The sequence below is a fragment of the Olea europaea genome, chromosome 20, assembly GCF_002742605.1.
Source record: "Olea europaea var. sylvestris chromosome 20, O_europaea_v1, whole genome shotgun sequence".
Classification (NCBI taxonomy): Eukaryota; Viridiplantae; Streptophyta; class Magnoliopsida; order Lamiales; family Oleaceae; genus Olea; species Olea europaea.
In genome coordinates, this window is record NC_036256.1 from 652,859 (window position 1) to 664,383 (window position 11,525).

Genomic DNA, 11,525 nt, shown 5'->3' on the forward strand with positions numbered 1-11,525 from the left:
CATATTGAATTTATTATTTTTTATAAACAAATAATTTTAAAATAAAATGCTTCATAGTTGTAAGGAAAAATTATACCATGACTTTAATGTATAGCATACCTGGAAGTGTTTATAAACACTTTTGGTCAAATCACATTTTATTCACATTTCATAGAACCCATAAGTAGGAGCCATTCTTCCACCAATCATATCTATTTATTTAAACACTTCCAAAACATAATCTTACCATACTACGATTTGAAATAACTTTACACTCCCTCCATCCCAGAAATATAATCCCGATTTCCTTCTTCGTTTGTCCTAAATTATATTTCCGTTTCCTATTTGAAAGTATAGTTAATATACAGGAGTGGACCTACATGGAGTCATGTGGGGTCAAATGACCCCACAAAATTTTGGTTTTTTTTCCCCCAGAAAATAATTGTTTTAACCGTTTTATGATCTACTTTAATACATGTCAAATGAAGTCGGAACATTGCATTTTTAATATCATTTCGAAGTATTTATGACCAAGTTTTTCGCTTCTTAATGGCGTGCAAAATGATCAATCATAGCAAAAATTATGATGTATCAAAGTAAGCCGTTCCAAATTAGTATTTCGAAAAGTTCGATAATATGCTATCTTTTGAGATTTGCCAATGATCGTATATTATCCGAATCCACAAATTGCATGCGTCATCTACAAGCTTGTTTCGAGAACTACATCGTCGTCATATCGAATGGTCCAAATGGACACTGAAAATAGTTAAACATGTGTCAAATGTACGTATTAGAAAAGACGTTTAACTCATTTTTTCTTTTAAAAAAATTCAATATTTCGTTAACGTTTATTATTTTTGTGCGACAAATTTTTCAATATAATTTACATCATTTTATTAGAAAATTTTATATGGAAGATGACGTCAAAAATTCTAAAATCGTTACAAATTAAATGTAATTTGAATTACTTTCAAATTATTTTTTCGTTAAACTTCATAAATTAAATGTGAATTTTATTTCAATTCATTTACTTTCTACATCCAATTTGATTTATTCGACGTTAAACTCAACATCTAAAAATGACATGGTAAACAAAATTATACATATAGCAAAATTCATTTAACATTATTGATAATGATATAATTATAAAGCATTTTTAAGGTGTCAAAATACGTATTAACTTATTTTTATTAATATTATATTATTTTAAAAATTACTTTGAATATTGATTGCATTAATTTAGGGATATATTCGAGAAAATGGGAGTAAAATTTATTATTTTAACTATATTAACTAAATTTTCTTAATCTGTGTGAGAAAGGAAATATAGCAATCTTTATGGGACGGAATGAGTATAAATAAGTGCCTAATATATATATATATATATATATTTTTTAAATTGTAGCATTAGTCTTTAAGTATTGTGGCACTAGTAAGTTGGTCACCAAGCTAGTAAAAAGACAAGTTAGTCCTCAAACTTTCTTTCTTGTTGGACAATCATTTACATAAACATAACATAAACCCGCCTCACTTCAAATTTCCAATCACTAGTCCAAATTCATTGGTAAAATCTAAATTAGGATAAGTAAAATATAATTTTTAGGGATTTGGATGATATTGGGCATCATGGACTAATAGTGCATTAAAATGAAAGATTAGTATCATATTGTTTATTTTTAGAGGTCGATGACTGACTTCCTACTTCAGTAATAAGTTGGGAATCAATAATACAATGTTCTCTACTTTTAACTATTGAAACATTGTGCACTCATCAAGCTTTCAACTAGATGAACCCAATCATCTCCAAGTGGTAAAAGGGGAGGGTGGAGAAATTCAGTTTTGCTTGAGACTGCCGCGTCAAGGGTTCGAATCCTGAAATATGGATTTGGCTCTTGAGTAAGTGCAAGTGTACAAGCAGCCTTCCACCCTTTAATCTTGGAGGCATAACCTGCGATTTACCTCCCTCACGATACTCCAGGGTACGGGCCGTGAAGGACCCTTAAAATTGGGGTTCAACCTTTTTTTTAAGAACATGATAAAGAAGCCCCCGGGACATAGTCCAGTGGTTCAAATGATAGGAGTAAGGTTATCTCACGCCTTGCTGACAGTCGCAGTGTGGGGGTTCGATTCCTGAGATGTGGAATTGGACTCCTTGTAGGCACAGTATACAAGCAGCTCTTGTTTTCTGGCCTGTTAGGGCACATCCCGCGATTTACCTCCCTCACAAAGCTTTAGGGGCGGGACGGTGTGGGCCCTCAAGGTTAGGGTTCAACCTTTTTAAGAACATGATAAAGAAATTTAAATCAATAAATATATCGTATCTTTAATTATTAAAATTTTCAAATGAGATGTTTCCATGCTTAACATCTAATGTCAATACGTAATATAATTGCTTGATGAAAGAAATACTATTTGCTGAGCACCCAAAGATAGATTAGGATACAATAAAATTTTTATTTTGCGTTTGTTTGTTTTGTTTTATCATTTTTACTAGGGGGAAAACTAAAAAACAAACAAATAAAAAGGTGAGTAGGTCTGTTTTGTTTAATTTTAAACTAGGTGAAGCATTGGCGGTGGTTACTGGTTAATCATCAAGAGCTCAATTTTTGATGCAAGGCGTGAGTATAAATGCATCAACTTTCCTGTCAAAATTTCCTTTTCACTTCCTTCTAGTACCCATTTTCTCTCTCCAATTCATTTTACTCTGCTCTCTCATCTTTCACTTTCTCTCTCTAGTTTTCTTGAATGCTTATTGTCACTTTGCATTAGTAATGGTTTGAAGTTGAACTTTGAACAAACATTACGTTCAATAAAGGAAAAAAAATTCAAGAAAGAAAGGGTTTTTTTCAGTAATAAAGAAAGGGCCATTCGATTTCAAAACCGTGTACAGACAGGAGTACTAAAAGTAGCACGCAATCTGAAATGGTACCTGTCTTTCTTTTTCCCACTTTCAGTTCTGTTCTACAGAGTACTTACTGGGTGTTCTTTCTCCATCTATATGGGTTCTGAATGATTCAATGAGTGATATGGTATTTATGATACTGAAATCAATGTTTCAGTACCAAATAACTGCTTCTGAACACTTTCTTGAGCTCCTTTATTGAACTGGGCTTGTGTTATCTTGGGCATTAATGGTTCTGGTGCTTTAATTTTTGAAGGGCTGTTTTAATTTCAGTAAATAAACCTCAGGAAATGGTGGTTTTGCATTCTGATATATGTTTATGTCTCTGCACTTTTTTTGCCTGCAGCTTATGAGTCATAAAATTTAAAACAATTAATTCTTGTTGACATCCTTCCTATGTGTAAAAAATCTGGCAGTGATGTGAAAGGGTGATATAAAAATCAATGGCTATGATGAATTTTATGCCAGGGGATGTCAAACTTAACGTAGAAGCTTATTACTGTGAAACTAATTTTCTCATCTTTTTATTATTTTTTAATTTTTAATTATTATTTAAAAAAAAAAAAAAAACTCAGTAGAAGCTTATTACCGATCATGTTTTTTGTTTCCCCTGATGAAGTAAATAGTTATATGAAGAATGAAGTGTATGGACTTGACTTCATGTTTATTGGTAAAGTTTGATGGGATTTAAAAATGTGGAGTGTTTTTTATCGGTGAGACTAACAAATTAAGGTCTTTTCTTAGGGTATTTGATTGTCTAAATTTTGCTTTTTGTTAAGGTGCGTATTGATTCTTGAAGAAGATTGCGATAGGGTTTCCTACTCTTTTGGGGGTGGCTTTTTACTCTGAAAGAAAAGATGGATATTGCTGGTAAGGATGCTACCATTGAGCCAGAAAAGGGGAATGAGAATCCTGTAAACTACTGTGCTACTAACATGTCTTCAGACTGGCCTTTAAATGACAATTATCTTCCGAATACATCAGTGGGAATGATTCCGAGAGGCAATTCAATTATGGAGTCTTCTGCTTGTTCCTCTGCCCCAATGGTGGATTCATTTTGTCCTCTAATTTGGGATCAGCCTGTAAGTGAACAGAATCGAGGCTATTGTCATGTGAATATTCAAAATAATGCTAGGACTTCAGATAGTTTCGGTCCAAGTGCTGGTACAGGATGGATTCCTGATACAATGTTAAGGGATGATATGTTTTTGCCTACCGTTCAAGGGATGGTTCCTCAGAGCTTGCCTCAGTTACCGTCTGATTCAGGTTTTATTGAAAGAGCAGCGAGATTTTCGTGTTTCAGCGGAGGGAATTTTGGTGATATGATGAATCCATTTAGCGTTCCTGAATATTTGAATTCTTATTCTGGTATGTTAGCATCAGTTCAAGGGCAACATGAGGTGTTTGCCGGTGATGGAACAAAATTGAACACGACTGAAAGTTCCAAGGAGGCATCGCTACCTTTGGTGTATGGAACTGAAGGAAGCCCACTCAAGAATGAGAAAATGAGGGAATGTTTGCCTTGCTCTCGTGAAGAAGCTCAACAAGGAGTTTGTACATTGGCTAATGATTCCGATGAGGCTGAATTTAGCAGCAGAGGTGATCAGGAAGAGTTGGAGGGTTCGCCCAGGGAGTCTTCCGGTAAAGGAGTTGAATCTAAGAAGAGGAAGGGAACCGAACAGGTTAAACATTGTTTAGTTTTTTGTTCATAGTGCTCTTATACATTTTCACTCTTTCATTATAATTTTCATGTATCTTTGGTGTCTCAGAGTACGGCACTTAATGTAAACAATCGAGCCCTAAAACCATCAGCCAAGACAGCAAAGGATGATGCTGAAATTCAAAATAAGGATGATCTGAATCCAACTACAAGTAAACCTTCTGGAAAACATGGTAAGAAGGGATTGCAATGGCCAGATCTGCCCAAGGAAGAATACATACGTGTTCGAGCACGTAGAGGCCAGGCAACAAATAGCCATAGTCTTGCAGAAAGGGTAAGAATTTTAGTCGAAGTTCATCATAAATTGCAAAAAAGGGGAACAATTTTTTTATTTTTTTATATTTTTCATCTTTGGTTTTGAATCAAGTAATTTATCTACATTGTAGCTAAGGAGGGAGAGGATTAGTGAAAGGATGAAATTTCTTCAGGATCTTGTGCCTGGTTGCAGCAAGGTTAGCCTTGTTGAAAGTAACTTAAAGCTTAAATCTTGTGCATATTTTAATAAGACCATTTGCTTTAGTTCATTCCATAAGAACAAATTTTGTTTTTCAGATTACGGGAAAAGCAGTTATGTTGGATGAAATCATCAATTATGTACAATCACTGCAACGACAGGTTGAGGTATGTCTACTAATAATGCATCTCTGTTCATATTGTTGTTTGATTCATGGTACTATTTATAGACTTTGATGTGAGACGGCATCTATTATTATCAATAGTCCAGGTGAGCTTGAACGGTTGGACTACCATTCATCGCGTTATGTATGCATGTTTGAACGAAAAATAATTAACGATCAACTCCTTCAGTCTATCGCTTTTCCTTTTTCCTCGATTTTGGGTTGAGTTGGGGGTGAATGAGTATGAGAAGATATTTTAGGTACTCATAATTTACCATGTTCAGAATGTTTACTTATCATTCATGTTAGTGCGTTTATATTTCTTCTCAGTTCCTCTCAATGAAGCTTGCAACAGTAAATCCATGGCTGAACTTCAGTATTGAAGGGCTCCTTACCAAAGATGTAAGAAAAAGAACACCAATCCAGGCACCAATTCATGATTGAATACGTGTAAATTACTATATCTAATGCAATAAGCAATACATTTATAACAGATCTTTCAGTCACGGATTGGTTCATCATCTTCATTGGGTTTTCCACCTGATGTGACCATACCTTATCCTCCACCGCATCAAACACCACCTGGACTGATTCAACCTGATCTTTCGAGCTTGGCAAACTCTTCAAATGCACTTCGGAGATCTATCAACTCCCCATTTACTCCTGCCTTTAGAGAGTCCACATCTCAAGTAAGCTCCGGTTCTTTTCTGCTCGAACTTGCACTTTTCATCTAGCGATTTTACATCAGTTGACGAGGGAACACATTGTGTTTGATTCAACAACCTTTTTCTAGTCAAATTACCAAAATGATTTTGCTTCATGGTTTATCGTTATAATCATGTGCAGGCACCGAGCATGTGGGAGGATGAGCTTCATAACGTTGTTCAGATGGGCATAAGCTCGAGCGCTCATCTTAGTAGCCAAGATTTAAGTGGTATATTAGGTTATCCCACATTAAACTTTAAGTAGTAGAAATATTTTAAGCTGATTGCAGTATTTTTTGATACATTTACAGGTTCTTTGCCTCCACGCCACATTAAAGCCGAACCATGATAGCTGTGTATTCTGAGGATGCCTGAGCATATAAATTTATTCACGACATAATAATGGGAAATCTCGTAGTCCTCCTATAAGAGCTTGTCCCGGTTAAGACATGTTACAGCTTACCACCGTAAGTTTGAAGTTTCAGCTTACAGGCCCCTGAATTTGTTCTGAGTATGATACTCGATGTAATTGACAGTATACATACTGGTATGCAACATCTGAATCGGTTCAATATAATAGTTCAGAGAAGTGCAATTAAGGAAGATTTACCTTCACATATATGAGCGTGTTGGTACGGTGCTGATCAATATTAAATAAGAAAATTGTACTATGTTTGTATGCTTTCTGTTTCTTATATTAACGTGAGAGTGGGGTCAATCTTTACAAGAACTGGAATCTGGCAAGGTGGTTTTTACAAAGCTAAAATGTGTTATCTGATGAAGCTCATGTAATTTTTCATACCTTGTTGCTTAATATTTACGTACTCGTTTAAAGTGTAGTAGTCAAAAGAATGATGTTCTTTTTAAGTAGCACTGGGTTATGGTTTGGTTTTAAATTAAAATTTATTATAACTTTTGACAGGCTTAACTCTCTTGAAGAACAAGAGGTAATTTAATCTCGTTTTGATTCACATTTGATAATAGGGATTCCTATACTGGCTTTAAATGACAGATCCTTAGATAATAACAATGGCCCACATCCTTAATGGACAAATAGGACACTGCTACGAGCTCAGCTGGGTGGTGCTTAGTTGGACATTCGATCCCTTGGACCCTACTCTCATTGGATATATCATGCTAGTATGTCACTTGTAAGATTTGTCGAGCATTATTCCCGTTATTGGAATCATTCTTGCGCAACATTGATCTTCTAGGTCAGAATACTCTCTTTATGGGGTGAGATGAAACGAATATTTAAGTAACAAATATAATCTTGTTAATTTTCGATCTCAATTGCAGTATCAATTCTTTTTGTACAATGGCAAGGTACATCCAATATTAATGAATATCAGACCGACTTCTAGGGACTTAAATATTTGTGATATTCACAATACTTCTCATGTGACAACTTCTAGATTTGTCAATGATTTGAATCCTAAGATCAAGCGTGATATCATTTTCACGCCATAATTATTTGATGAAGCTTATTAATTGATACCTTGACTTCTGGCATGCCCAGTTTTCAATTACTAGTATTATTACACAGTGAAAGAACTTTTTTTTTTACCAAAGTTCTTTCAGCTTGCAGTTGTTGGAATATAGTGGTATTACTGAAATCGAATTATCACATACCGTATATGTAGTTTAGATATCGATTGTAAGCATACTGTATATGCAATATACCGTATTTGACAGCTCACCGTATATGGTAGTGCAGCTCACCATATATGGCAGCTCACTATATTTGACAGCGAAACTCACCGTATATGCGTAAAATTAGCACAAAATATTTTTATTAAAATAACATTTTTATTTTTTTCAATAGAAAAACCGTATATGTAATATACATATACCGAATTGCATTTACCAACTGTTAGCAAAAAGATTCAGATATATATATATGTATCATTTTTATTTTTATTTCTAACATAAATATAGAAACAAGTAAATTGCAAAATATATGAATCTAGTAAATTGTAAACGTGTAAATCGCTAAATAAATAAATAATTTGCAAGAATAAATTTCTAATATGTAAATAAAATTTTAATCCGAGGTCTGTGTGAGCACAATTTCCTTAAAACATATTCGCTCCCTCACCGTAAGTGCTTGAGGTCTAATCCGAGCATCTATTTTTCAGAATACAAAGGTAAAACTCGTAGAATCTGAGCACCACAGAAACTACTCTGACGAACTGAGTTTGTATTCGAACAATATCACCACCACGATGCAGATAGAATGCAGACCGTAAATAATGCAGAACTCGAATATTTTCTAGTGCGACACAGAGAGATTTTTTCGTGTGTTAGAATTGCTAGAAAATTGAGATTTAATAGAACATAAATCTATCCAATAACTCCATGACAATAAACATTGGAGCCACTTCAGTTTCTGCTGGAGTTTTGGAAACTCAAAGATCAGTTGAAGAAAACAAAAAATTGTAAAACATGGATACTCTAAACGGGTCAATTTTTGCTCTGTTCGGTCTGACATTCGTATACGCACACAAGTTAAAGGTTCGAAGGCAATTTCAGTCCGTGATTTGCACCCCCTGCGCGCGCACGTGGAGAGAGCCTCAATACTACACATGATTACACCTTTCCAATCTATAGTCATATTTAAAGTGGTTAATACCTTCTTCATTTTCCTATATGGGACTAGTGTTATTTTCCCACATTAATCATTTTCCAATGGTCATCTTTGAGCTCCAATTTCTCATTCATCCATTCATCAATTTTGACAAATAAATATATGGTTTCGATGTTCTCACGAAGGAGAATAAAGATCACCTTTGATCTTTCAAATTGGACCAACGCATCCCATCGAAAATCTTGCCAAAAATGAGTGATTTACTCATTTTTTCCAACAATCCCCCACATGAGTGAAAATTGGGAGAGATATGAGACCGTAAGAAACGAGACTTGGTGACCGTGAGACACAAGACTAGGTGATAAAGTTCAACGGTTGAAGCCTGCATAGGATAGGTAGGTATCACCCTTTGAACCTTCCCTTGTGAAAGCATATTTACTTTACTAGCTGACCAGTAGACATATTGTCCTTGAACTGTTCTGTTATTTATGTAAACGATAATATACTCCACACAGGATTCTTCCTAACACAATTCAGTTCTCATTATTATGTTCGTTTTAGCCATGTACATATGCTTGGTTCTGTGAGAGTTCTCAAGAATTGAGTCACACACAATTCTCTTAGAAGCGGCTCCACTTCTCTCTCACATAGGTGATTTCTTATTACAAGTAACCCATATTAGTTGACTCGATTTTCGACACATAAGAATCATTAAAAGCCTATTACTTATCCTTCATCCTTACGGGCATCACTGTTACATCATAGGAATGGACAAGAGGAAACACCCCCACACTGATTTTATTAAGCCTTTTCAATTAGGTTGTCCTTTTAAACCTAGATCTTGGAATCTCCAGTCAACTAGATTGTGTTTCCTTTGTAATGACTTATTCATTCAAGGGCTTAAGTCTCATTCTTTTCGATGATTTCCCAACTAACTCTCTATTTAAACCTTTGGTTAGCGGATCCACAATGTTATCTTTTGACCTTACGCAGTTAATAGTGATAACTCCAGTTGAGAGTAGTTGTCTTAGGGTATTGTGTCTACGATGTATATGTCTAGACCTACTATTGTACATGTTACTCTGTGCCCTTCCTATTGCTGATTGACTATCACAATATATGCAAATTGCTAGCACAACTTTTGACTATCTTGAAATATCCTTTAAGAAGTTGCGCAACCATTCGGTCTCTTTACCACATTTATCTAGAGTTATAAACTCAGATTCCATCGTAGATTTGGTTACAACTATTTACTGAGAGGATTTTCACGATATGGCAGCACTCCCCAATGTAAACACAAATCCACTGGTGGACTTTGAATCTTTTATATTAGATATCCAATTAGCATCACTGTATCATTCAATGACCGCTGGATATTTGGTATAATGTAGTCCATAATCACGAGTATATTTTAAGTACCTTAGTACTCTTACTATTCCTTTCCAGTGATCAGCTCCTGGATTACTCGTGTATCTACTTAGTTTACTGACTGTGTAAACTATATCTGACCTTGTACAACTCATCAAGTACATTAGACTTTCAATAACTCTCGAGTATTCTACTTGAGAGACATTTTCACATTTGTTTTTAGATAGATATTGACTTGTATCTATTGGTGTTCTAACCAAGCCAGTATCATTCTTATTGAATTTTTCAAAATTTTGTCCATATAATATGACTGACTTAGAACAACCCATCTGATGTTCTTGAGATTTTTACTCCAAGTATAACATCAGCTAAACCCATATCTTTCATGTCAAACCTCGAATTCAACATATTTTTAGTGGATTCAATTATCTTATTACCACTATCAACAATAAGCATGTCGTCAATGTAAAGACATAAAATGACATAACCATTTTAAGTATCTTTGAGGTAAACATATTTTTCACACTCATTGATTTTAAATCCACTCTCTATCATGACACTATCAAATTTTTCATGCAATTGTTTGGGTGTTTGTTTTAAGCCATGTAGTGACCTCACTAATTTACAAACTTTCTTTTTCTACCCTGTGACGAAAATCCCTCGGGTTATTCCATATAAATTTCTTCTTCTAAATCTCCATTTAGAAAGACTGTTTTAACATTTATTTGATGTATTTCAAGATTTCACAAAGCGGCAATCGCAAGTATCAACCTCATAGATGTTATTATTGTCACTTGATAATACGTATCAAAGTAATCAAGACTTTCCATTTGTTTGTAACCTTTTATTATTAGTCTGGCCTTGTACTTTTCGATAGTTCCATCTGTTCTCATTTTCCTTGTGAAAATCCATTTATAGCTTAGTGGTTTGCTTCATGGAGGAAGGTCCACTAACTCCCATGTGTGATTTTGCAATATGGAATCTATCTCACTTTTAATGGCCTCTTTCCATTGAGGTCCCTCCGAGAAATTCACAGCCTCTTGATAACTTTGAGGTTCACTTTCTAGCATATAGGTCAAAAAATCAGGATCATACGATTTTTCTGTCTTTTCTGTTTGATACGTCTAACCTCAATCTCCTCTTCTAGTTCTTCATCATGACTATTTTCAGTCATAGTCTCATATATTTGTTTGGAGGAGCTTGCTTCCACTTTGGACTTGTAAGGAAAATACATGTTCAAAGAATGAAACATTTCTTGATTCCAATATTATATTTTTGTATATGTCTGGGGTTTTAGAGTCATACACAAGAAATCGATAAACACTACTATTGTGTGTATAGCCAATGAAGATACAATCTACCGTTTTCGACGCTATCCTTACCTTCTTTGGTGTTGGAACGACCACTTTGGCAAGACATCCTCACACTCGTAAGTATTTATAGGAAGACTTTCTTTCTTTTCATAACTCATAAGGGGTCTTTTCCATTTTCTTTCGGGGTACCTTATTTAAAAGATAATTTGCTGATAACACATCTTCCCCCACATGTTCTGATGTAACCCAGAACTTACTAGCATTGCATTTATCATTTCCTTTAAAGTACAATTTTTTCGTTCAGCAACACCGTTTTATTGCGATGAATAAGGTGC

At 34.7% G+C, this 11,525-nt stretch overlaps 1 protein-coding gene across 2 annotated transcripts; it reads left to right on the top strand.

The window, feature by feature from the left end:
• The first annotated feature begins 2,577 nt into the window (after positions 1 to 2,577).
• Positions 2,578 to 6,541, top strand: LOC111369327 (transcription factor bHLH49-like). 2 transcript variants are annotated; one of them, XM_022990806.1, is made up of 9 exons: positions 2,578 to 2,904; positions 3,661 to 4,563; positions 4,651 to 4,875; positions 4,988 to 5,053; positions 5,154 to 5,222; positions 5,549 to 5,620; positions 5,722 to 5,907; positions 6,065 to 6,152; positions 6,234 to 6,541. In XM_022990806.1, the coding sequence occupies exons 2-9, from the start codon at positions 3,739 to 3,741 to the stop codon at positions 6,269 to 6,271; spliced, it is 1,569 nt and encodes a 522-aa protein (XP_022846574.1). In that variant the 5' UTR covers positions 2,578 to 2,904; positions 3,661 to 3,738; the 3' UTR covers positions 6,272 to 6,541. The 2 variants fall into 2 exon arrangements, with proteins under 2 accessions (XP_022846574.1, XP_022846573.1); XM_022990805.1 differs by having other exon boundaries at positions 2,579 to 2,904; positions 5,713 to 5,907.
• The last annotated feature ends 4,984 nt before the right edge of the window (positions 6,542 to 11,525 follow it).

What these genes read in the sequence shown, in the direction of transcription:
- LOC111369327 (XM_022990805.1), top strand. Translation starts at nt 3,739, where the DNA reads ATGGATATTGCTGGTAAGGATGCTACCATTGAGCCAGAAAAGGGGAAT. An exon ending in AGAGGAAGGGAACCGAACAG is followed by an intron (nt 4,564 to 4,650) that starts GTTAAACATTGT and finishes TTGGTGTCTCAG; the next exon opens with AGTACGGCACTTAATGTAAA. An exon ending in AAGGGCTCCTTACCAAAGAT is followed by an intron (nt 5,621 to 5,712) that starts GTAAGAAAAAGA and finishes CATTTATAACAG; the next exon opens with ATCTTTCAGTCACGGATTGG.